This window comes from Labrus bergylta, chromosome 24, assembly GCF_963930695.1.
Source record: "Labrus bergylta chromosome 24, fLabBer1.1, whole genome shotgun sequence".
Classification (NCBI taxonomy): Eukaryota; Metazoa; Chordata; class Actinopteri; order Labriformes; family Labridae; genus Labrus; species Labrus bergylta.
Genome location: NC_089218.1, coordinates 1,249,109 through 1,276,180, shown reverse-complemented (window position 1 = coordinate 1,276,180; position 27,072 = coordinate 1,249,109). Strand labels below are relative to the sequence as shown.

The window sequence follows — 27,072 nt, the reverse complement described above, 5'->3', positions numbered from 1 at the left end:
GAAACTTCTTCTGTTCCTCATCGTCCTCCTCCGTCGATGACTGAGGTTAAACTTCAAAAGATAAACTAATTTACAATATTTACAATAAAGTAACAATAAAGTAACCTGCAGGATAATGTGCCGCAGCGATGCGTCGATGCTGTGGCCCTGCAGCTCCTCTGTAACCGTCCAGACTCTGAGGCGCCTTCAATTAAGCAGCAGCCAATAGGAGAAGAGGTTGCGCAAGTTTAGCCGAAATATGAACTTTTCACCTGTTCAGTTCAAAAAGTGAAAACTTACATTTAACTCCGCAATCAGAAAGAACTTCAATTAAATCACATCAGACTAAGTTTACCTGCTGTTACAAAGTGATTACTACGCAGGGACTAGTTACTGCAAAAACAACGCGTCACTAAAAACAAGCAGGCCTACTTTGTTGCACTTTATACCCAAATTGATACTCATAAACCAGGGGTGTCCAAAGTGCGGCCCGAGGGTCATTTGCGGCCCTTGAGGGGATTTTTTTGCGGCCCGTGACTTCAAATGAAGAATCAGAAGATTTTGATTAAGATCGGCACATTATCTTCTTCTTCTTTTTCATGTTAACAAGCGCTGAACAATATTCCTAAAATAGAAAATGTTCAGTAACGTGTATGTTGTTGTTTTTTTAAATCTACAGCTTTTACTATTTTCCACATTTTTTTGTAAACTATGAAAAAAAAAACATATGCAAAGTTTTTTCAAACAAGCAGACTGTTGTTTAACCATTTAATGACCTGAACTAAATGTAGAAAGCTTTTCTAAAAACATGAACCACGTTACAGGATCTGAGAAGAAAACAAATAAAGTAGAACATTTGACTTTGGTGAAACTGCAGCAGACGTATGTGAACAACAGAATGGACCAAAAACTTCATGTTTTAATGAATGCTGAGTTCATTTTAGTGAAAAGCTGCGATATGTTCCCACTCATATGTTAGTGTACATAATCAGGCTGGAGACATGTTTTAATAATTTAATTTCACCATGCATAAACCATATAGAAAATACTGTACAGCAATGACAATAATAATAAAAAAAGACATTTTGTGATGCAAAAAAAAAAAAAGCAAGTGTCACAGATCGCTGAAGGCTCATCAGGTTAGTCTTACTGTGGTTAGTACATGTTAGATAAACGGGGAATAAACAACATAAAGTCTAAACTGTTCAAATAAAAACACAGGTTAGAAAAAGATCATGTTACTTTTATTTTACATCCAGTTTGATATTTTACAAACTCCCACTTTGCTTTGTGAAACAGGTCAAAGTAATCCCCCCCCCCCGACAGAAATGGGGGTAGTAAACCAATGAAGAGGAGGTTTAAGTGTTAGTTAAGGTGGGGTTTGTACATGCACAAGGCATTCATCCTACGCCTCCACCTTTCTAAATGGCACAAGTTTTAAAAAAAGAAAGATCACAGCTAATACACTCCTTCATGATTGGCAACTTCGTCCCACATTAATACTGCTTTCTTACATCACAACATGGCCACAACATCTCAAAATAACCTTCAGTGTTAATGTTTAGGCCGTAGCTGATGCTCACATATCTGTTCAAAGTATTCAGATTAAAGCATCATAAACAGAACTCTAACTGGCCGTCTTTAGTGATGTGTAAGTCTTATTACTTCTCACAGTTTCACAGTTAGATGCCAGAGCTGCAGACAGTCCAACAATAAGCATCAAATGAAAGACTTGAATGTGAAACGAGCACGCTGAAAGTGAAAACTCATAAAGGGGTTCTTGTTTAGTCGAGCTTCATCGCTGAGGAGTTTCATTATTTCTCAAATACTCAGTGACACTAAAGCTTCTGAATTTTTCCATCAGGTCCAATTAAGCCGACACGCCTAGAACATAATTACTGAACTGCAGCCAGACATGCAATAAAAAAATCTATCAGTACGTTTTAGCACATAATCTGCCTGGCAACACGGCTTAATGACAATATTGCTATAAAAAAACCCATAATTTCACATTGTCACTCATGATGGGGTGTTTTGTCTTCTCCAGCTGCCTCTCTGTGTTATATATAACCCAGTTAAGGTTGTAGATGCTTTGCTTATTTATAGATTTAAAGTCCGGGTTGAGGAGTAGGCAGAGCGGCAAATAACAGCAGAAATCGTCTTTAACTTCCACTTCAAACTGAGCTTTAAAAACAAAAAAACACCAGGCTGGTTGAGAAGAGAAAACATGTTTAACTGTTTCATTTGCAGCTCCTTCAGTGCCGGGATCAGATGTTATTGGTCAGTTAAAAACAACATTTATACTAGAGATTAAAGGGGGCATTATTTTTCTATATTAGTAATAAAAATGAATAAGCTGTTAAAGAAATGATATAGTTACATTGAGCAAATGGAACAGCAGAGGGAGCTGTAAAGGAAAGAGTTTTTTAAAAGAGAGGAAGAGGTCCAAGTCACTTTAACTCCATTTAAGAGATTCACTCATTCATTCATCCAGCCGTCTGCAGCTGTGGAAGCCAGCGTTTTCATCTTCTTCTCCGCTTGAGGAGGACCAAAGGAGGTCGGGAGCAGCCTCTCACCTCCAGAACTGGAGGAAAATGTTGATGAGAAAGCAGCTTTTTCTCACTGAAACCGCAGACGTGGCTCCTTAGCTCGAGGCTAACAATGCTAATAACATGTTGAGCAGGAAGAGCTTAAACGTCAAGGCATCCGTTTAAAAAAAAAAGACACGACATTCAAACTGATAATGCGTCACTGATAATGCTGCTGTTAATCTCTTCAAATGATGGAGGCAATAATTCAGGTGTTCCTGTTTGCCCAAAAGTGATAAAGGTCGTCTGTTTTTACCGAGTAAGGCTTGAGAATAACGTCTTCAGTTTGAGTTTGACATGTTGTGGATGAGAAAAGTTGGAAACGCTGCGTTTTTCCACCTTGTTGTCCTAAAGTGATTCCTCCTGTCCAAAGTCGATGTATCCTTCATTGTCCGTCGATCCAACGTGAAGTGAACTTTAAGTCCAAGTTTCAGGTTGTTTTTCTTCTTCATCTTCTGGTTTAGTCAGTTTTTCTTCCTTCCGTCTTTTCACAGGAGAAGCTAAGTCGTCCCGCCTCCTCTCAGAACAACACGTCCTCGTTGGTGATGAGCGTTTCCACCACTAGTCTCTGGTAGCGGATGTCGTTGAGCGCCGTCATGGCGTCCAGCTCGGGGGCTCTCATCAGCGTCGGGCCGAAGACGATGCCCAGGTTCTCGCTGGTCATGAGGTTCTCCTTCTCCGCCTGGATGACTCTGGAGGGAGAGAGGGGGCGGGGAGAGTGAGCACAAAACTAAAGAAATAGATTTAGCTTAGCGGCAGGTTCAGGTAACACACATCGAGGTACGACATTCAGACCTCTTCAGGTGAGCCATGAGGTATCGCAGCGTCTCGCAGTGAGCAGGCGGCAGCAGCTTCAAGGCCTCGTGTACGGCCTCCAGGCGTTTCTCTGGATCTGTGATCTCTGACACACAGATCAGTCGATTAGGTAACAAATCAATTCAAGTGAATAAGAACACCTCAAGAAGCACCTTTCACAAACATCTTTAGAACACAAACTGTCCTCCATCAGTCCTGCGTCTCCCCTGAGGACTTACTTGCGGCCTCTATGAAGCGTGGGTGTGCGTCGTACGTGATGAGGGGGATCGGCAGCTCCCTGAAGTAGAGCTTGAGGGCTCCCGTGATGCAGTTGATGTCCTCGTAAGCGTTTGAGGAGATATCGGCCTTCTCTCCGTCTGAGGAAAGAAGGAAGTCATCGGAAAGGAGGCGTAAACAAAATGACACAAACAGCGATGATGTCACTATCAGGCAGGGAGAAGACGGTCACTTTCTTTGCTCACCTCATGTGAGCAGAGAACTGTCATCATGATCACATCTGTCTCTCCATACTGTCATCTGTTCTGCACATGTTACATTTACAAATGATCCCTGCACTCATGTTCACTTCATCTGTCTACTCTCCTTTATATTGAATAGTTTCTGCTGATAACATGTCTGCACTTTAACTAATGTCAACATTGTCCATTTACTGCTCTGTTTCTGCACATTTACATTTAATCTTTCATATTTAAGTCTAGTAATGCTAAGTTAAATCCTGGTTGTATATATTCTCATTCTTAGTTTTAATATTTTTACTACTTATTTACTTTGTATTTAATATTATATTGTGTTTAGATTTGTTAACATTGTGTTTTTTACTCATATTGTGTGTTAGATAACCTGCTGCTGTAACACCACAATTTCACAGTTTGGGCTCAATAAAGTAAATCTATTCTATTCTATTCTATTCTATGAAAACAAGGTTGTGCTTTCACTGAAACTTTATTGGAAACTCTTTCAGAACAAACACTCACCTCTGTCAAAGGCCAGCTTGACGTCTTCGATCAGCTCACTGAAGCCTGATATTCTGTACAAACCCTCCGACTGAAGACCTGAGGCGAGACGAGGAGACACAACAACATTTACATGACAAATGAAGGGAATCGAGCAGCTCTAATAAGAATAATAATAATAACAATAATAATAGGTGTGACTCAGTTTTAAAGTAAAGAAGTAAACATTCTCCACATTCAGCTCTTCAGTGTTACACTTCTGGGTAAGTTGAAGACTCCTTTTCATGCTCACACAGGGTTATTTGATAATAACAGTCACGGATAATTCATTTAAAAAGCACAAATCCTTAAAAACATCCTTGGGTTAGGGTTTAAGAATGAACATGTTTGTGCTTTCCTTTTTATTCTCTGATAAACAGGTTGAATATCTTGACATAACTATCGATACGCTGAGAATTCAACCTGCCCAAAAAGTCATTATCTGCTGCCCTGACTTCTTTATGACCGTACTCTGATTGCTCAGATTAGGTGGTCATCCTGTAAATTGATATCGACTTTTTGTGATCATTCTTTCTCCGCATGTCGTGCAAATGGAGCGTGTTGTGTGAATGAAAACGAAATAGGAGAGAGAGAAGAGGAGGGGGGAGGGGAGGGTGCAATAAAGATTGATTAGAGAGAGAGAGTTAGAGTGTGTGTGTGTGTGTGTGGGGGGGGGGGGGATAGAGAAGGAATAGATTGTTCTCCAGCTTCTGTCAACTTCAATCACTTCAAGTCAGGTGTCTGCATTGATTTCACGATGCGTTTTCACTCAGGTCTCAAATCGTAGTCAATAAAAGCCTGTCTGCTGCATCTCCCCTGTGACGTCTTCCATCCCAGGAGAGAAGGAGTAGTAGGTCTTCATGTCTACACACATTTATTCTGCTTATTTTTCTCCAACATCTTACATAAAAAAGCACAGCCTGTGGGTGTCAACATTTATATAACCACTGAGTCACACACAAACCCTCATGCCCACTCTTCATTTTCTCTTCTTCTCACCTCTAGCCTCGATCTCCTGTATGCACATGTCCACCACCATGGGCCTCTTGGTGTTGTGGGCTTTGACAAGCGTGGTCAGGTCGCAGCTGTACACCTTCTTGACGTGCCGCAGGTCCGGCTGGCAGTCGTTCGGCACCACTTTGGAGCACTGCTTGTGGACGTTCAAGCCACAATCTGTCAGAAGAGGAGAGTTTTAAATCACCGTGCGCCCACTTAAAATGTCTTTTGTGTGCATGAGGACTCATAAGCAGCATCAGAATAATATCCTTCTGTTGATAAAGATGTGATGCAACGGGAATGTAAAACTTGTACTCAAGCGTAGGTGTTGCAGAGGCTGAGTTCATCCAGTGACACTCACACAGACAGATTGTTCTCAGGCACAAAACTGACTCTTTCAACATTTCAAGTTGATGAGTCAACAGCTGAAGTGACTAACTTTAAGCCTGCTGTCTCAGTTTGGAGTCACGATTTTTCAAAAGGAGTCAAAACATGCTGAACACAAGAGAGGAGCAGCAGCTTTTTTTTGGGGTTCATTTGCAGTTTTGTCGATTGAAAGAGTATCTAAAATCTTAAGTTTCAGAGTGTTTTACCTGCACACTTGACTCCCTGAGCGATGAGACCCCACATGAAGTTGGCACAGTACTCACACCAGTGGGGGCCTCTGAATGTGTGAACCTGGTTAAAGAGGAAGAAAAAGGAAACTGGTTTTTAAAAGCAAACGTAGCACAGAATCAACAGCAAAGAAATAACAATGAAAACACACAGGGAGAAGAATGCATTCAATAAGTGAATATTTCAAAAGGTCTACACTGAGATTAAGGTGAGAAAAAGACAGACCGGGCTTACTCCAATACAAGTAATTATCTTTATCATACAAGAATGGACACACACAGAGAAAAGCTCAACGGAGACACAATAGGAGAGCTGAAAGGCATTTATAGAATTTTTATCTGCTCTTTTAATGCAGAAATTGGCTCTAGAGTGTATATAATGAAATGCTAATAACCTCCACCCCACTCAGGAGCTCCTGTGTGTGTCTGTGTGTGTGTGTGTGTGTGTGTGTGTGTCTGTGTGTGTGTGTTGGTCCAGTTTCCTCTTGAGCTCAGTGCAGTGGGGTTCTGACCTTTGTGCTCTTTACTAATGGCTACTTGTAATATGCAAATGTGTGAATCTTAAATCGTGAAAAGAAGCTTTAAATGAGAGATGTCAATGCACAAATGTGTGTTTCTGTCAGTGTGTGTGAGTGTGTGTGTCTGTGTGTGTGTGTGTGTGTGTGTGCTCCATGCTCTCTGAGGTGAATTTGAATAAGACCCTGTGAGCTGAATCAGCGATTCCAGACATCACACACAGAACAGGATGGAGGAGCGAGGGGAGTGGCTCACCTTGAAGTTGTGGACCTTCTCGTACTTGGGCGCCAAGTCGCTCTCCCTCAGGGTGGCCCGCCGCACCAGCGATGTTAGCTGCGAAAGGGCAAAAGATCTGATTGGTTGCCAGAAGGTGGAAGCAGGGGAGGTGGGTTTGGAGGGGGTCGGCACCCTTGCAGGGTCCGGGTTGCTGCCGGAGACGGGCAGAGAGGGAATGGAACCGGCGCTGACGTTCAAACCCAGAGCTGCTGTGAATAAAGAGCCTTTCTGACCCGTATCCTTCTCAACTCGCCTGCGGGGTTTCTTTTTACCTTTTTTTACCGTGTAGGATTCTCGGCTCGGCATTGTGGGAGCTGTAGTTTGAATGTGAAATTAACTCACACTGTGAAAATAAATTAACGCTCACTTAGAGATTAAAATCTCATTAAGGAATATGAAGCCAGGGAAAAATGAAGTTCTTTGAAAAACAAGAAGGAAAAAAACTAATAATTTCAAGCTGCAGCCGACAACAACATCCCAAATAAAGGAGCAAAAACACGACCAATCCTGCTGTTTTAGTACCACAAAGATCAGCCAATCAGATTAGCTCTGCATACTGATGCTGCCGTGTGCTGCAATCCCAGATCATAACAAAAAAAGATAAACAAAAGCCAGTCAGAATCTGATCCTCAGGGAACAAAACAAATCTATAAATATGAGAAAAAGTTCACTTGTATGGGTCTAAAATTCTTGAAAAGCGTCCTGTAAATCCTACAAAGCCGACTGATGCGGCAGAATGTGCATCCCCGTCTCCGAGTCTCGTGTAGGTGAGCGCTTCAGCCCACATGGCTCAGCGTGTGTGTGCGTGTGTGTGTGTGTGTGTGTGTGTGTGTGTGTGTGTGTGTGTGTGTGTGTGTGTGTGTGTGTTAATCCGCTTTGCCTCCACACACTCGGCAGGCAGAACCAGCGGAGGAGGGAGGTGACAGAGGCGGAGAGAGAGAGAAAGAAGATGAAGAGGAGGAGGGGTGCTACGGTGCAGTAATGGATGAATTTAACAGGTCACATTGAGAGAGGAAGGAACCAATCAGAAGCCGCCGTTCTTGTTGTTTCGAAAAACAATTCTGCCACCTCTCCTGTCCCAGGAGAGCAGGGGAAAGAGAGGGAGGGAAAGAATGAACTGAGAAAAATGCTGTTATTTCATTCATTCGTTCACACTTTTTCCCCCTCTTTGTTTCCACTCTTTCTTTTGCCTCTCTCTGCCACCACATTAATCTATTGTTCTTCTTTTTTACACCAATTTCTCACAGATTTTCCAGCTGTAAACAACAGCTCGAGTCTTGTTTTTGTGGCTGTTTCTTGCTTGTCCTTACACGGCCCTGTAAAAAATCTAATTCCCAGGTCAGCCGTTATTCCTCCTCATACAAGCAGCATTATATCAGAATAGTTTAAGGCTACATTTCTTTGGTTTTCTGGTTAAGTGCAGCCTCTGGTGGGAGGATGTTTGGGCTTGTTTTGACATTTTTTGGCTGTGAACAAACAAACAGGAGGACTGCATTAAGTCCTTTGACTCTATGGGAAATATTCCCAAGCTTTAAGGTTTTACATTTAGGGAATTTTGGAATAAAGAGCCAAGATTTGTGGGAAAGTAGCGACAGAAATTTAAAAAGATGCAACAAAAATCTAAGCTCTACATTTGTGCATATTTATCCTCTAAAATAGGTTTTTTTTTTAAGAGTTAGGGTAAATGTTTTTCTCGATTATCTCTCATATTAAAGGCTTAAATCTGGTTACCACGTTTTCATGTCACCCTCAAGTGAACCTACTCTCAAAACAAGGCCTTAAAAATTAAAAATTAAAAACTCATCGCCTGAGTCGAGTCTTAATCGCCCTCAGAGGGGCTGTTAAACCGCATTTAACCCCAGATAATCGGCGCAAAAAATGAACAAATGCATGAAATATGCATTTCCCGTTTGTGTGCGTTTGTCGTCCCTACAGAAAGCCACCTCTGGTCTCAATGTCACCGCGAGCCGCACTGCTTTGTCTGCAAATCCAGCCAATTATGAAAGCACACACGTACGCAGGGCCACCCCCAATTCACACACACTCACACACACACACACGCGCAGCATAGACAGTGATGTATGAGGTGCAGCACAGTCTGTCATGCACTGCAGGTCATACAAGGCCTCAGGAGGTTCAGTACTGGTGGAGCACATATTCATGTTGCTATGAGCCTGTTGGTGTGTTTGGTGATACATTTGTTCATTGTGTGAGAATAGAAAACAATAATGTGTGCTTGTATATAAACTTGAGTTTCACAGTTTTAGAGCAGTTGCACAGACGGCTCCTTTTTCATGAAACCAGCTGCACAATCGCACAGCTGCAAAGCCAAAATCAAACATTGCATCCAGCGCCTGCATCCTACAGAGAACTCACTCTCTCTGCATTTTCCACCTATAGAAAAAAGTTTTCAGAGAGCCCTCTGGGTGCAAAACTAAACTCAGAAAACAAACTTATCACTGCAGAAATGAGTGCAAAACAAATGAGACAACAACAAACTCCAACACGCTCTTGAATACTAAGAAGACAGCTTTTGGAGATGGAAGGTTTCCGCAGGCGAGCTGCTGTTATGTAATCTTACTGCAGAGGCCTTGGCTGGAGGCCATCTCTCCTCTGCATCCATCCTCCTCCTCCTTTTCTTTAACCAACGCTCATCCTTCCATCTTAGCACAGTAAATACAGGAACTTTCCTCACCTTTAGCCTCAACTCACCTCTCTGCAGGGATTTTCTTTTAGTTACATGTCAGGTTCACAATCCAACACTTCAGATACTATACATGTGTGAGTCATTGTTTTATACTTTTCACATCACTCTGGAGATATTATGATGCTATAAACACAAGAACACTCCTGCTTTAAGATGTATTTCACATTGAGAAAGACAGATCTGTTCTTGTGTCTTCTGGCTTCAGTCGAAAATGTAATGAAGGGAAACTGGCCGAAACTTCCTCATTCATCACTCGTTCTTTTTGGCAATTAATCCATTCTATAAACATGGCTCTTCTCAGAGTTCCTGCATATTTTCCACAGCTAAACTCTGTTTTTTTTTTTTAACTGATTACAATTTTGAGATATCAACGATGAATTATCGTTCAAATTTGTTCTACTGAAATATGCAAAACACTCAGTCCAAGAGACGTACTAAAAGCTCCAAATTACCTTCTAATTGTTCATTTGAAGGAATTCTTTCTGTCTGGTTTCCTGGGAATATTTATACATCTTTTGCCAGGATTTTGTGCCAACATTACTTTATTTCTTCTTCCAAACAACCCCCAAAAGACCCTCAAGCTTCCAGGTTCGTTATATGTTAATTGGAGGATGCTTTTGGCTCCAAGTTCCTGCATGAATTTCAGTCAAAAATCCATATCATATAGCAGAGAGTGATGAGTTCTGAGGATATCAATTGATCCCTAAAAGGATCTTAAAGCTCGAATAATGAGAAAGGAAATGTGTCCGGTTTTCTATTTTATGACAAGAAACTTTAAAGCGAGTTTTTAACTGTTCACCACTGATGTCACCACTTTGTCCACAAGGGGCACAAAAACAAACCCAAACAGAAAGTTCCTCAAAGGAGCTTATAGGTCACCAAACTTCTTTCAGCAGGTATGCAACAAGGCCAAATAACAACCAAATGAGACAGCAAAATGAAGAAGGGGTTGTGTTCCTCACCCTCTCCTCAGCGTTGCAGTCGTCTTTGGCCGGAGCGGGTCCGTCTGGGGCCTCGGGGCTGAGCGGCAGGTGCTTTTTCAGGGTGGGCTCCTGGTTTAAGGTGGTGTAGCCAACGTGTTCATAGATGGGGTTTATGGTCATCTTAGCGATGTACTCCGCGGCCTGACAGAAAAGACACAAACTTTAAATTAATCTTTTAGCTTTAGCAGCAGGTTTATACCAACAACATTCTCATGCTCTGCCTGTGAAACAACATTTTGACTTGTGTTTCATCTTCCCCTGACTTTGGTAATGTCTAAACAAACAGAAAATCTTAATGTGGAATATGTTTTCTCCTCAGGGACTCAGAGGAGCTGGTATGATGTGAGCAATACTTTTTTACCAAGCGAAGATTTGCTGAAACCTCAAAGTTTAATGCTGCCTAATCAGCATTAACAACCGTTGATTACAACTACTCAGCGTTGTGTGCAGCCTGTGTTATGAACAACCTAAAACCTGACGAGCTAGTGCCTCAATACAGATGTTTACAGAAAATAAAGACTTCTAAATGTTGGAGTGAAGATTAAAAAAAGTTCTGTTCTGCTTTTTTAATAAGAGTGTGTTTACGAAGAGAAACGAAGCAGACAGATGGACACACACACACACACACACACACACACACACACACACACACACACACACACACACACACACACACACACACACACACACACACACACACACACACACACACACACACACACACACACACACACACACACACACACACACACACACACACACACACACACACACACACACACACACACACACACACACACAGACACACACACACACCTTTGTCTCGATATAGAGTGTGATGAGGCCGTCTGTCACCAGGTCATGGATGGACTCGAACCTCTTCTCTCCGACAAAGTGCTTCCCGTCGTGGTAGAGACGGAAGTTTCTCGTCTGGTTCCCAAATCTGAAAAGGAATGGAACGTGACACCTTAGCATTAGCATCATTTAGCAGTGAATTTGATGATTATACACAGTGAACACACACTGACTGGATTTGCATCGTGCCCGCGCTGGATCATAATCTCTCAAAATCTTAGTTGAACATCTTTTGGATGTAAAATGTGATCAAGGTGACCAGACTGGAAAGAAAGTTGAATGAATCAGAAAAGCTTAAGAACTAAAAAATTCCAACGGCTTAATCCAAAATGAATGTTTTTTTTATTTTCCTCTACTGCAGCCCTTTACTGGGCTAATCAAAAGTCCCAAACTGGCACAAACTCTGAGAGGCAAAGCCTTGATGGACAGACTCTTAACTGGGCCAACACATTATCTGCTCCTCAGTGGATCACAATGAAACCAGCGCCACATAAAGCAGCAGCGTCAGATCATTAACCCAAAATCCAACCTTCTTCCTTTTCTGCAGACCCAAAGCGGTAACTCTAGTTTATGAGGGGGGTATTTATGGAAGGTAATTAAAAAAACCACAGGGATTGAGAGAGCGAGAGGGAAGTGTGCAGGTGGAAGAATGACGCGGCTATGAATAGATGAAACTGACCCAAAACCAAATTCAAACTATGCCATGCACCCGTTTATAAAGTGTGACACCTTCTGAGAGAGAACGAGAGGTCACACACTGACATTTAATATGCTAACCAGGCTAACGCTAAGTGGGCAGCTGGATGCTTCTAAAGATAAAGACTTGTTAGGCTCTGTGAAGGAGGACGTGTGAGTCCAGAGATGATCTCCTCTGAGCAGCTTATAGCTCGACTTCTCGCCTTTAAACCCCCCCCCTCACCTGACAGCACCTGGAGGTCTGAGCATACACTATCAGACAGGCTTACTGTTCACACTGCTTCTCTTTCTCTTACAAAAAAAACAAAAAACGTGCAGGAGCGGAGAGAAAAAAGGTGTGGGAGGTCAAGCAGCTGCAAGGTCTCAGGAGATTCACAGATAGAACAGAAGCAGAAAAGTGAAACCCAAATTGATGAGGGCTTCGACCTGCAGTATATCTCAAGATTTGTTAATGGATTTGGTTTTGCAGCGGTGGTTAAGACACTAGAATCCTGATTACAGCACACAAATAAAGCTCAAATTGTACATCCCTCTAAGACAGCTAAGTTCACAGACACACTTCTTTGTGTACCTCAGAGCCAGTGTGTACGTGCCCGGCTGTCTCTGGCTCTCCCTGATGAGGTAGCTGCCTTCGGCCTGACTCAGTAACTGGTCGGCCTCTTCTCTGGAGATCATCCCATGGTACCTGGATGAGGGGGAGACACACCAAACTGTGAATTTGCAGGTGTAATGTTGGAGAGGTGCGCTGCTAAATCAAAGAAATATTTCCCCCCGAAAAGTGTGCTTTTGCATGCCCAATGACATTTATTTGTAATTAAAACAAAGTGATGGCAAGAGCTTTGAGGTGCCACACATGAATCTCTTAAATAGAGAAGGCTTACTTACTCTCTTCCATAGTATTTAGGTCGATTGTTTACCTGCAGGGAGAATAAAAAAACAGGATTAATCAAATCGGGCAGAAAAATGACACACGTTCAGAATTAAACTTAGCAGAAGAGCAAAGTGAAAATAGAGATTTCCAAGCAAGATTGAATGTTCACAACCAACTTTGACAAAAGTTTTTTTTCCCAGACTTGGCCTATTTTTTCGTGACTTGTATTTAAACCTCGCTGGGTAACCAGTGTTTGTGTGTATGTGCTCCAGTCCGTGTGTTCGAGTGTGGGTGCAGGGAATATTTGCAAGAGTCGGATAACAAAAAAAAGAAGCTGAACATTCTGTTGTTCTCTACAAAACTGCTGTGGAGCCAATAAATCAACCAAGAACCAGCAGACCACGCTGAATATTAAACGGGCTGCTGTGTGTGAAAGAAACAGAGAGAGAGAGAGGAACATCTACTCTTACATATCGAGCTACAGGAGCAGTACTTATATCATAGATGTGTCACAGAACAGCCAAAACAACAAATCCAACTATAAACTGGTAAATCCAGAGCTACAAGTCAGAGAGTAAGGGGAGGTGTGTTAGAGCTTTCTTCATATCAGCCATGCATGTGCACCTTTTGGACTCCAACACTGCTGTCAGGCCTCAGGGGGATCCATGCATGGAGCAGACAGACTAAAACCCAGAACTAATGCTGCAAACACATCCTTGACTTCACATAGCAGAGTGCTGAGCCGGAGGGAATAAGCTGTTTGGAGGAGCACCATTGTGCAGAAACAGTGTGGTGTTTTTTTGACTGGTATGATGAAATAAATGGGTACAGAGTGAAATGACAAAAACACACAGGAAGAATATGTAAAGAAGTAAAGACACTGCCTGGCAGTATTTGTAAAACAAACTTATAGAAGTCACCTGTAGCAGAGAAAATGTAGACGTTTCTCTACAACTACTGCTACTGTTATCAACTAGTTTCTCCACTTCAAGACAAGAACAGTACAGGTACTGGACTCGCCATATTGACGCCAGAGGAAGCAGAAACAAGGCGGACACGTTGTAGGATTGATTTGGAGAAATCTTTTATCGATGTGTGTTTCCATTTAAGTTTTAACTCACATATAATGTGGGGTTGGTATTAGGTTGTGTAGAACGATGTAGATGAATGATAAGAGGTTTTTTATTAGCATCATTCTCAATAACCACCACCAGTCATCTGCAGCATTCATTTAACTGGTTTAGAGGGTTTGTAACACATCAATACTGAAAAATAACTGCTCAATATTTCAGTATTGGTGTGTGAATTACTGAATTATTAAGGATTTGGGTAAAATCTAAAACAGAAAAAACTCAGATTCACAAACTTGTTAACTTGTTGAAAATGTTGAAAAAGCTCCGTTTTGCAGAAGTTTATCCAAAAAGTGAAGCTTTTCAGTTTTTCTGCAGTATCTTTAATGGTTTAGTCAGATGTGTAGACTACAATGTGAACTTAAATATTAAAGATGCCTGTAGAATAAGCCATAGTCCAAGGTCAACAAATCCCAGTTGTACTCCCTTTACAAAGAGCTTATTCACTGATATCAATCCTTTAATATTTGTAAATGAGGGTCACAGAGTTTTCATGTAAATGATGTTGTAACCCGGCGGCCTCCAGCCCGTTTAGATCACCTCAACATGCTGTAAATTAAAAACTACCAGCCATAGATAAGTGCTTATTGGTGCATCATTAAATCACATATGGCTGAACTCCCAGTAGACAGCATGGAGGGGGGAAGGGGGGGCTTTTGGACTCCGTCTGTCAGCCGGTCTGCTGGTTGTATAACTGGGTCAGCAGCACCACCGACTACCTGACCAGGCCAGAGCACGAGAGCCAACAGCTGTTCATTTAGCATCACACAAACATCCATCCAACAAGCTGTAAGAGGACTGTCTTAAACAGATTAACACAAACACTATATCCACCACCTTTAATCTCCAAATCGTATGGACCCCTTCCACACACATCTGGATGCAGAGGTGCTGATCAGCAACTTTATTTAAACACCTGGATGCCTGAAGCTAAACCGCAAATAAAACTTAGGGGGAAAAATACTTAATTTCACTCATGCAGTATGCCGGCTTTTCTTTCTACTGATACTAAAAGTTCTTGTACCAACATGAAAAAAAGAATCAGGAGGTGTTCTACATTTTTCTATCGCATTAACAGATGTTTTCCCTGAAGACAATGGATTGGTGAACTCTTGGAAAAACAATCAGCCCCTGCTACAAAGCGAAGTCAGCGAATGCAGTCTCCAAGGAGGCAAACACACACACACTCACAAACACACACTTATACAAACACACAAAGACACACTGAGATTTTCAGGTAGCTTGAGGCTTTTATCCAAACAAGTGTTGTTTTAATAGGTAATGATCACTTATACCTGCTGTTAAATCAAGGGCTGACGAGGGCAATGCTTCATTTCTATCCATACTGGGTTTGTCCAGTCCAGATACAATATGATACCAGTTAAAATCTAACTATATTATTACCTGTTTCGAGACCACAGAAACAAACCTAGGTGCCCAATATTGGGTCACTTCTTGATTTTAATTACCAATAATTACAAGAAAATTCCTTCACACTGTCAACCCTGCACAAATACACCGGCAACATTTGATACCCAACACATTGCAAATGTAGTGCAACTTAGAGAGTCTCTCTCTCTGTTAAAAACTTGGCTGGAGATCTGTAACAGAGGTTGTATCATCAGTTTGAAAACGTCATTCCATACACTTCCATCTATTTTTGTGTATTTAATGGAAAAACATTTAGCAAAGCCGGATTTCTGAAGAATAACAGTGGTTGTGTTTTTCTTACCTCACAGGTGCAGGTGAGTCTGCGAGGGTGCGGCGCCTCCTGCTGGAGCTGGTACACTGATGCAGAAAAAAAAAACACAAAATCATCAGTTTGAACAAAACAAAACACTCAAATGAAAAACATGTCAAAAAGAACTTTCTGAAATACTCACAGTAAGACTTCCACACCGGTGGCCTGTATTCATCATGATCTGAAGGGAAGACAGAGTTAGTTAAGAGTGAGTTTGCTAAGCTATGTCGCCCCCAAGTGGACAAAACAGTCTTCACAGGAAGCATCGACACCACCACTACAGGGTATTTATTTGAGAACGTGTGCTGCAAATAAATTAACTGCTAAAACCTGAGCTTGCCAAGGGGAATGGAGCAGTTTTTGGAATTGAATTGCCTCATAAAGAAGTAATACAATGGCTTAACAGATTTCTAACTTTATTCTCTATCATTTTCATGCAGCATTCTTTCAGTCTCATTGATGATGCCCACCTCAGTATAAACAGAGCCTCAGGTGACTTAGTGAAAACATCTCCGTTATGAAGCATTAAAAGAAAGATTCATTTGTATTGTTTTTGCAGAAATGTAATAAAATGCAAATGAGCTCAAACTGAAATCTTTCCAACACTCAAGACAAGCTTTAGCCGTCACAGCCCTCAGGCCTGCACGCCTTAAATGAAGTGTAAACGATATCAGCATTATATAGGGAGTGTTTCCTCATTGCAGATCATAAACAAGCCTGGTATAAATATTAGTGTGTCTCTGTGATTCATTAGAGAATAATGAACAGCCCCAGGCGATCATATGGAGTTTGGCTGAACTCTGCAGAACATTTCCACTGACTGTGAAATCCTTCCCATTCTGTGCTGTGTACATTCATTTGTCAAAGCTCGCAGTGGAACACAAGTGTGCACATTTACAGCAGTCATGTTCTTGTGGATTTAACACTTGTTTGTTATGGGTTCATATTTGTTTTGTCATTTTGACCAATGAACAAAGCTTGGATATCTTTGGATACACTTAATAATGTGCAATTACAAGAAAAATATCTGCATGCAAACTGCACCCAGTCCATGAGAAAATAACCTTTTATCGAATCCATCTGGCTCCACTGTTGCATTTAAAAATAGGTAGGAAATAGATTGATCCTGATAATAAAAATGGATATGCATCCCAGCATCTTGCAAACTCAGGAATAAAGTCTTCCATCTCCCCTGCATGTTTAAAACTAACAGCCTGTTTCCTGTCTCTATGCACTCTGCACGCCTTATCTATTCAACACTTGTCGTCCCGGTATCCTGTCTTCAAAATAACTCCAAATCCTCCCCGGGCAAGTGTCTCCCCCTCTTTCTCAAGGCAACACTCCCTCACAGATAGACACACTCAAAAGAAACCAGACAAAACATATCCACTGCTGGCTTACTGACAGTGTCTCTGTGGGCAGCAAATAAAAGAAACATAGTTCTTCTTACTGAAGTGGTGCACGTTGTGTGGGACATAATGACACTGTTTGAAGTACTTCATAGTATTAAACTTAGTTATTTCATGTTTCCTTTTAAAAAAAGTTGTTTTTGCCTGCAATGTGCAACTCATAAAGTGCCACTACAAAGCACAGAAACTCAGGAAGAGCTTCTTTCCTCAGGCTGTCCGGACTGTTAACTCCACTCTCCTCAGTTAAAAACAAAACAGAACTGTGACTACATGATGCACACACACCACACATTCCAATCTGCACATTGCACTTTGACACCCTGGACACTTTACACTGTTTACATTACTCTATATTATATATTTTGTACATTCAAATAATTCTTTTTTAAATTTTACATTATATTCTATTTTTCTGTATATATGTGTATTAGTAATTTGAGTGTTTATTGCATGCACATCTGTATGAGCATGTGACAAATAAAAATCTTGAATTTTGAAGAAATATTTAGATCATTTTAGTAAATATAGACATTCACCAGCATTATAAAATTGCTCCATAAATATGAATTCCTGCAGTCGGGGAGTTGCAGCATGCAGAAAACTTAAAGTTTGATTAAAGTGAGAGATTTAATTCATTTGCTTTATCGATAAAAATGTATAAATATTTATAAACATGTGGATTGTGTGAAAATCACTTTATCTGCAAAGTAACAAAAGGGTCCTAAGATGCTGACTAGACTCTTCTCCTCTGTCGCCCCCCGGTGGTGGAATGAAGAGTCCCTCTGCACCTTTAAGAAAAAGCTAAAGACCCAGCTCTTTCATGAATACCTACTAACTTAATGATGTCTCAACCCAACCACTTCTGACACACACAGCAGCTTCACTAAAGTGTAGCAAAGAAATAGTGTTGTTGTGTTATTTTAACCATGCAACCAAGTAAATGGACTTCCGACTACTCAAAGCGCTTTTACACCGCCTGTCACACCCGTTCACACGCTGATGGTAGTGATCGCTGTGAAGCAACTAATCCCATTCATACACCGCCACCGAAGCAGAGGGAGCAAATCAGGGTTAAGTGTCTTGCCCAAGGACACATCGGACATGTTGCCCGGCTGGGGATCGAACCCTCGAGGCGACGACTCTCCCAACTGAGCCACAGCCGCCCCACCCAAGTGAAATACAGAATCAAATGGAAGTTAACGGAATGACCCCGTTATTATTATACAGGCAATGCAAAGGCAGGGTGCCTTAACGTCCACATTAGGGTCAAAGGTCAAGTCTGACCTCATTAAGAAGACAAAGAAATGCCACATTTCCAATATTCTGCGTGCAACTCATTTGTCTGGACTTTAAATTGATTGTGTGGACAGTTTAAGTGTTTTTGTTTTGCAGGATAGTGAAGGCATGATGCTGCTTACCAAACACATTTAGGGCCATCTTGATTCTGTGATAATTAACCAGCTGATCCAAATATCCACTTATTTTAAATCCTGAAATAGAGAAGACAAAATAGATTAAGTGTTCACACTTTGATTACGCAGAAGAAAGACAAAGAAAAAGCAGAGAAAGGAGAAACAATAAACGTCTTAATTATAATAAAGCTAACGTTAGCGGGTTTGGTCAGCGTCACTTTACAGCCTGAACCGAGAATAAAACGGATTTAAGTGATATTTATTCCATTATTCTACAAAGAAAACATCAGCTCTGACGTCACTTTACACCACATCGACGAGTAATTGCTTAAAAACGACATTTTTTCACAGAGGTTTATCAATTTAAACGTCCGCTGATCATACTCACATTCACATCCATTCTACATTGTAGTCGCCATCTTGCTGGGTCACGTGATCAGTCTCGCCCTCTCTCCAGGGTAACCATGGTAACTTCTGACGCTTACCGCGCTGCGAGAAAAGACGACGTCATTCCCGCTTTAAAGTTTGTGTTTTAGTGTAATGGAGGTTACCTCGGTTGTTTAGCAAGGTGTCCTAGTTATTTTTTAGTTAATAGTTAATAGTTTAGTAATTAATTGGGAATTTAAATCAACAATTATTACGATGCTGTTGCTATGGCCGGTTAGCTCAGTTGGTTAGAGCGTGGTGCTAATAACGCCAAGGTCGCGGGTTCGATCCCCGTACGGGCCAACCACGATTTTTTCTTTATTCTTTAATTCTCAAGTTTCCTGAAGGTAAGTCACACGTATTCTAGCTGTTTATTGTACAGGTTAAACATTTTATTGTAAAGGTCAAATATGGCATGATATTCTATAAACCTCTTAAATGTTCACTTAAAATCAGATTCTATAAAGTAATAGCTGATCTATTTTTTTTAAATCTATTTTTTAGTATTTTTTTCTTTTTTCTTTAAATTGTACCGTGTTCCCTTTCTGTTTGCAGTCTTTGCTCTTTGCTGCTGTAACAATGTAAATGTCCCCATTGTGGGATAAATAAAGGATTATCTTATCTTATCTATCTTATCTTAATTGGCATAATTCAAATGAATGTGAAGTTAAAAGTTTATGATTTTAAAAAGAGCTACTTACAGTAGGTCATGGTCGTTTGGCTATAGGGTTAGTGGAACATAGTATTTTTAAATAAAGGACATTATATTTTCAATAACCCAGGCAGTAGGCTATAAGGCACCAGGCGGTTATTTCACACCTGTAGTCTATTTGTAATTAGATATAATATGGAACATATTCACTAAAGACATTTATATAAGAAATAGGCCTTTCACTTTCACAGTCTTGACCTCTGCAAACATTAAATGCAGAAAACTGAAAGAAAAAAAACAACTCATGCTTAACATTTATGCAACATTAAACACCTTTTATAGGCTACTACTTTCCTTTTCAAAACATTTCTGCTATTGTTACAACATATAATAAAAAAATACATAATGTTAACTGTACTATGTTACTGTGTATTGTGTAGAAATATGTTAATCTTCTGAAGCCTTATTGCTCCATAACCTTTTTCCCCCACACTTACATGAGGTGGCGCTGTTTGTCCCTCAGCCTGACTCATAGTGCCGGGGTGCCTGCCTGTGCTGGAGGCGGTGTGTGTGTGTGTGTGTGTGTGTGTGTGTGTGTGTGTGTCGCTCTTTATTGTTCCAGTAGAAAGCTCAATGCGAGGTTTCCCCACATTTGTCTCAATGGCTACCGCGCAGAAACCACGTCCCACCTGAGAGGGAGCGATTCGGCTGCGAGAGGAGGACTTTAGATCAACCCGAACTCCAACACAACGCGGTGTGGGATTTACTGTCTGCTTAGGAAATACTGAGGAAAAGAAGAAGAAGCTCTCACAGACGGACAATCTGTGGATTCTGAAGAAAGAGAGGGGGGTAAGGAAATCATGCTATCCGGCTTATGAAGCGAGGTTACACGTAGCCCCTTTCTGCTCCTTTTTATAATGCACATGTACTTAGATTCAGATTTATTCAGATACTGGTTTCGACTTTAAGCGCTTTTGCTTCTTAAGGCGACAGTGCGTGATGTTTGATGAGCCTGGTATCCTAAGTAGAAGCGATTGCAAGCAGCCTGTTCGTTTTCCTAATCGGCTGAGCTTTAGGAGGTCTAGCAGAGCTTCTTCTTTTGCTGTAAGCTTCGTGATAGACAACAAGATATCCTTCTTTAGGAAGTCATTTCAACATTCACACACATTGCAACATTTTCCTCAAAGTTGCCAATTTTTGGATCCTAGGTTTGAGCTGGATTCTCGGCTGCTTTAGTTGATGTTTTATATTGTGTGTTTTTTGATATTTGGTTCAGCCTTCCCATTCACCATACCTCACAATGGGCTTGTCATTTTTAATGCACAGTAACACTGAGCACACACACAGGTAACACACACACACACACTGTCTTTTGGGTGTGATGTGGCTGCCTTAGCCTACTGACATCTTTACCCTGGCTGAAGGATTACTCTGCTAACCTACATCCTGGCGCTTGCACTCTTGCCAACTGTACTCTTATGTGTGTGCCTTTTCTTAGAGCTTTATGTAGGAGTGTCTGTTTTATTTATCTTGACAAAGCTGCTTTGTGCATGCAGAAAATGGCTCAATGCTTTTGTCCCCTCACACTGGAGACTCTTCATATGGCACCCATGAGGTGACAATTCCTTTTATTGATCTCTGAAGGGTGATTCTGCTCTTATTGCCCCCCCCCACCCTTTCAGAGCGAGGGTCAGTGGGGGAACAGCACCCATGATCCTTATTACCTTGCTCCTGGTTGCATTCACTTTCACAATCAATATCACAGCCAAGACGATCGTTGTTCCTCACCTTCTTGCACACTCATAACCTCAGCGTAGTGACCCCTCCTGAGGGGAGTAGAGCAGCTTAATGGCTCGGCGGGGTGGAGAGTGTCACCTTGATAGAACGTACGATCAAGCGCAAGTCATTGGTCTCGCCTTCTCGGCTTCACCTGTACTTGTCAGGTTGTAGTAGATGCCTGTGGGTGTCATTTTTCAGCTCAGTTGGATACACTCAGAAGCTGTTTGTTCAAAGCTGAGCGCAATAATGTCAACAAGTAACAGGAAATGAAAGCATGTGTCGGCCTAGACCTTTGGAGAATATACATCCTCACTATCTTAGCTTTTCTTCCTGAGCTTCAGTTAATGCACTCTGATAAAATGACCTTCCAATTTAAGAGTTTACCACAATGTTTTAGTGACATCTTCCTGCAGAAATCTCCCCAAGAAAGCGCAGATTTCCTTGATGATCCACATCAGGGGTGGGCAACTGGCCACATGCGGCCCCCATTAACCCTCAACGTGGCCCTCAGGTCAATTTTTACACATCAATTCATTGGTAACATGAAGAACACATGACAAAATCTGCCATGAAATCATGAAAACCAGAAATATGTCCATGATAATATTTGATCACTGGTATATGTTGAGACTGTAATCGTCTTTGTATCCTACAATTTGGCCCTCTGGCAGTGAGAACTAAATGAATGTGGCCCCTTGCTGTAACCAAAGTTGCCCGTCCCTGATCCACATGCTTTAGCATCTCAAAAATACATTTAGCTGCTTCCTTTTGTCTTTAAAACAAATGAAGATATTAGTGTTTTTAGACAGCTGATCGGTTAAAACCAGATATTTATAGAAGTCCATCATGCTCTGTATGATGTTTTTTACATGCATCTTCAGTGATTTTCTGAATTAAATAGACTTAATGATGATTTGAGGGCATTATCATGAGATAAACACAATCATGTTCAGTGATTAGTGCTAAATCTCCAACACTGAAACACATTTGGTTAGCTTAGCTGTGTAGCAGTGAAACCCCCCTCACTTCACATCCTTCTTTTGATCCTCTTTCATAGCACAGTGTCTGTGTTTTTAATCTGTTCCCATCAACACAATTAACGATGTGGCTGCATTTGACCTGTGGTTTCATTTCCTGTCACTTTAAAAAAAATCCTCTTATCAAAGTGTAGGATGCATGCTTATTTATTTTGCTTGCCCATTATGCAAACGTTATGTGTGAATATAAAAACCCAGATTATGTAATGATTCCATTTGTGTGTGTTGACTTGATTATTACTTCTTGACAACAGAAGGATTAAAACCGGATTACTGCCTGATAAAGTTAGAGCCCTCTCTCTGAAGATGTACTCATGCACACACACTCACGCTCACATCCGATTCCCAGAGCCCCCCCCCCCCCCCCCCCCCCCTCACTACAAACTCTTGGGAAAACTTTCAGTTCAAAGGCTGCATGAGAGGCCTCAGTCCCTCCGATTTAAAGCCTGGGCTGCTAGAAGCTCCCACAGTGGCTTCCTTTGTGCCTGCAGTGTGATCAGCTCACTCTGTATTCCTCTCTTGCTCAACTTCACCCCATGTATAATCCCTGAGCCACTTCTGAGGACAGGAGGAAACTTCTGCTTCTCAATATTTCACTCTCTTGTTGTGAAACGCCTCCAGAATAGAGCTGAACACAGCCAGTGTTAGATAAGTAAGATGCAGTTGTGATTCATGATCTTGTATTTGTGTGTTTTAGTCACTGTAAATATTAAGTGAGCCTGAGTGACCTCAGCTATCTGCTACGTTAGGGGGCTCCTGAGGCTCATCGTCAGCCGCCGCCATGCTGGAAATCCTGTCTCAGCCTGACTTTTAAAACAAAGCAAGACCTGAGTTTTTCAAATGTCAGAGGTAAAGATTGATGACACAACATAGGACCACTTTATAATGAAAATTCAACATATGACCTCCAATCACAATCATTTTTTGCGCGTTTATGAATAGCCTTTAGGTCAATAATATCAAATAGTTAGACAATGTCTTGAAACATTGCAACACGGTTTATGAAGCGCGGCTCACAGTATCAACAGTAGCCTATTTTAATTTCTGTTTATTCTCCTTCCCCATCATCATGATGAAGGCTCGCCCACTTTACAGTTTGACCTAACAAAAGGACCTAATACAAAGGTGATATGCTGTTACATAGCATATGTTGGCTGCTTTAGAGTTGAAATAGGCTACAAGAGCTTCACAAAGTGGGCAGTTTGACTTCAGTAGCCTATCATTTTAAAATCAAGATTATAGACTACTGTTACTTTAATTTTGTAAATACAATAAACATATTCCTGATATATGGAACCAGCATTGAGCAACGTCAACCCGATAAGACGAATGAAACAATAATTGTTGGACCTCAGAGAGAAAACCTAACGACAGGTTCAGAGCCGCTTGGTTTTAGTCAATAATTCCCCTGTCAGTGATACTGTACTTCCTGTTATACCTTAGAGTGGGAAGCGACTATTTCACTTAAGTTTCACTTTTAAAAAGCTTGAAATGTAACCATCATGAGGAGAGTATGTAGACATTTTCACCACAGAGCGACCCTACTGTCTGCAGGAAGGTGTTCATCAGGGTAATTGGCACCTGCTTGTTTAGTGACTGATGTATAGCGCTTAAGAAACGTCTCTGCAAAGGTTGAGCTTTTTGTCGAGCAGCCATTCACAGTATTTATAAAGATTTGATGCTGACAAACAACAGAGCAGAGCGTTCCTTTCAGCGCAGAGGGGAAGTAGCACACGGGAACAAACGGAACATTCCCACAGGTGTAATGAGTAACCTGACTGTCAGGCCCCGTTTTATGACTGCAGGTCACTTCCTTGGCCCGGCTCCAGTTTCCATTTTCAGCTTTTGTCACCGAGGTGGAGAGAGGTGCAGGTGGAGGGGAGGGATTGTGAATAAAAGGCTACATAGATGAGGAGTTCTGCAAAAACACTTCATTGGAAGTATGCAATACTTCTTTGTTGTGGTAGATGCTGGAAGAAGACTTTTATCGCTCTACTTTTAACACTGAGGTCAAAGGTCAGTTTGTCGCCGGCTGTGTCATTTCCGATCGTGCCTTTATGGAGAAATGTATTTAATCCTTACTTTGAAGAAGTTGGAACCAGTGTGTCTGACTTCAAGGATTAGTTTCTTGTCGTAAAACTATCCGACGTTTTATCTTAATCTGGTTCTAACTTAGTGTGATTCCACTTCCTGTCTGAGCCGCACAAAGAAAAGTGACGGCCACTCAGTGGATTTTTGGAACAGTCTCATTAAGACCACAAATTATACACCCGTCTTTTTTCCCTCCAGATTTGGGCAAAGGAAAGCTGTATTTCTTTGGGAATCTTTGGGATCACACAGCCCTTAAATCAACCTGATGACATGCTGCATGTACTCAGTCCTAAAATATAAACCTTACTGTGGACATGTTGAAGCCTCACTGAAGGATGCTTAGAACAGCTGGCTGTTTGACTCCTTTCCTTCTTACTGTCCCCAAATATTTACACCGGTCTGTTTATTCAGATAAACAATGGGCTGCCCCCGTCCCATTGTAGCCCAGTTTAAAAAATCTGATATATCGAACAAACTCTGTTTTCTAATCCATCAACAACACATAAAATACTCAAACCATCTTCATACAGATAACTTAGCCATGACAGTCTATGTGTCATTGTTTCTGCCTATCTGTTAATATTAGGACCGCAGCTAACAATTAAACTTTAAAGGATAACATTTTCATGAGAAATCAATTAGTCGTTCGCTCTAAAGTTTCAGAAAATAGCTTAAAAAAATGTTTTTTCCAAAAGACTAAAATAACATCCTAAAATATCCGGTCTGTCTGCCAGCTGAAGAGTTTCAGTCTGCTGTCAAAGAGGAGGAAATGAATCAGCTGCAATCAGAAAGCAATGACTTTTTTAACCTCTAGTAATGACTCAAACTGATCATACATTTTTTATAGCAGCTGTACTCGATGTTACCATTTAAAATGTTTAATTGAAAAGCTTCTGTTGACTGATTTATTGCCTTTTTGGTCTAGATCTATTTTTTCCAAATCAAGAATGCAGTGTGTGTGTGCTGCTTTAGAAAATAGAGGATTTTAACCTTCAAGAAGTCCCATCTGACGACCTGTTAATCAACATGATGTTCAGTAGGTCCCTAATGACTTATTGATGTATTGACAAGTAATCCTGTAAAGACCCTGAGCATCTTGGGTGTGTCTGGAACAAAGACAAAAACATTGATTTCACCTCAGAGAAGGCAACGACAAAACAAACCGAGAGATTCTTTTATGGAGTTTTGATGCACTCAGGCACATAAACACCGCTGTGTTTGCATGTCAGCAAAGTTCATTCCTGTATCCCCCACCCCCCCCCACCCCCACCCGACTGTCTTCTAAGACATTCCCCAGCCCTGATGTCACCAACCGTCTGCGAGGATATTTATTGTCTGAGGTTGAGGTTTATCAAGTGTGGGATGGAGGTGGGGGGCGCTGAAAAGTTTGTGCCTGTTGAGGACAGAGAGGGAGGAAGAGGGAGTGGGGGGGGGGTGTCTTTGTGTGTTTTCAGACCGTATCTCATCTGCCCCACTTGTGAGGCTTTGATTCAAGTCTGAACTGGTCTTAAACAGAGCGCTGTGTTTGGTTTGGAGGAAACGCCGTAAATCCCACCTGCATGTGCTGCAGCTGGGAGAAGTGTGTCTGAGCAAGGTGTGAGACTGTCTGCCTGCCTCTTTGTGCACCGGCTGAACTTTAAATTTAGCTGTCATACTGTGGTTTATACACCGCTTTCATCATCGTGACCAGAATCAAATCCCAGCTGAAAACTGACTGACTGGATGTCTGGTGGTTTTTACATTGTGCAGGGCCAATTAAACCCAGACTGAACAAATGTGGACGGTTTTTTCTCACGTTTCTTCAGCATATTTTGCAGAAAGTTTCCCCCTAAGCAATTGTTTCTACGTTTGTACACTCATTTTTAAAATATTTTTTTCCACACATTTAAGAACATTTTAACCAGAAAGCAGCATTGATGCTCTTAGTGATGTTGTCTTTCCCCCTTAAAAATCTTTGCTTGTGGAACACCCACACCATCCCTATAAAAAGAAAACAGGAATGCCTTACAAGGAAAATTCTGTTTAGAATCGACCAGCACACAGGATGTGATGCAACTGTTCTACTTAGGATGAGGGCTCCTGTACAAGCTTGGTTCTTTGAGGAAATGCTGATTCGTTCTTGTGTTAAACTGCCAACTGTGTGTTTAAGACATCCCAAAATATCTGAAAATCACAGCCTGAGCACATTGCTGCTTTTACTGCAGCCTTACATTTTGAGTAAACACATCTTAAAGTATTCTTTCCTCTCTCCTCCAGATTTGAGAAGAGGTTCCTGCGGTTCAAGAGAGCCTTAACCGTAGCGTCCTTCACCATGGTGGAACCAGCCGACAGGCCGTCTACAGCCGGGCAGAGGTTGGGAGCCCCTGACAGTTTCGGGGTGTCCACTCTGGAGCCGGGCCTGCGCCCTCCAACACAGCCTCCCGGGAGACAAGTCTCCATCAGGGTTCAGATGCTCGATGACACACAAGAAGTCTTCCAAATTTCGGTGAGTGGAATGTCTTTTGTT

At 41.5% G+C, this 27,072-nt stretch overlaps 2 protein-coding genes and 1 non-coding gene across 5 annotated transcripts in view; 2 read left to right on the top strand and 1 right to left on the bottom strand.

Moving 5' to 3' along the window:
- Positions 1 to 880: 880 nt before the first annotated feature.
- LOC110000003 (N-chimaerin) lies at positions 881 to 19,009 on the bottom strand. Its single transcript, XM_020655206.3, has 15 exons — positions 18,970 to 19,009; positions 18,588 to 18,659; positions 15,903 to 15,941; positions 15,752 to 15,807; positions 12,904 to 12,935; positions 12,590 to 12,703; positions 11,284 to 11,410; positions 10,447 to 10,608; positions 6,757 to 6,834; positions 5,965 to 6,049; positions 5,375 to 5,548; positions 4,358 to 4,435; positions 3,602 to 3,739; positions 3,363 to 3,468; positions 881 to 3,259 (listed from the first exon to the last, which is right to left on the bottom strand). Exons 2-15 carry the CDS (start codon positions 18,604 to 18,606, stop codon positions 3,088 to 3,090), a joined length of 1,380 nt encoding a protein of 459 aa, XP_020510862.1. The 5' UTR covers positions 18,607 to 18,659; positions 18,970 to 19,009; the 3' UTR covers positions 881 to 3,087.
- Positions 19,010 to 19,236: 227 nt separating this feature from the next.
- On the top strand, positions 19,237 to 19,310 carry trnai-aau (transfer RNA isoleucine (anticodon AAU)). Its single transcript has one exon. It is a non-coding gene; the product is annotated as a tRNA-Ile (tRNA).
- A 919-nt stretch (positions 19,311 to 20,229) lies between these two features.
- The window catches only part of LOC110000001 (FERM, ARHGEF and pleckstrin domain-containing protein 1-like), a 55,517-nt gene continuing 48,674 nt past the window's right edge, over positions 20,230 to 27,072 (top strand). For 2 of the 3 annotated variants that reach the window (XM_065951827.1, XM_020655204.3), the window contains exons 1-2: positions 20,230 to 20,508; positions 26,823 to 27,051. In XM_065951827.1, the coding sequence (XP_065807899.1) occupies positions 26,878 to 27,051 (174 nt within the window). In that variant the 5' untranslated portion in view covers positions 20,230 to 20,508; positions 26,823 to 26,877. Of the gene's footprint in view, positions 20,509 to 24,362; positions 24,492 to 26,822; positions 27,052 to 27,072 lie in introns of those variants that run through there. The other variant, XM_065951826.1, reaches the window with a different exon arrangement.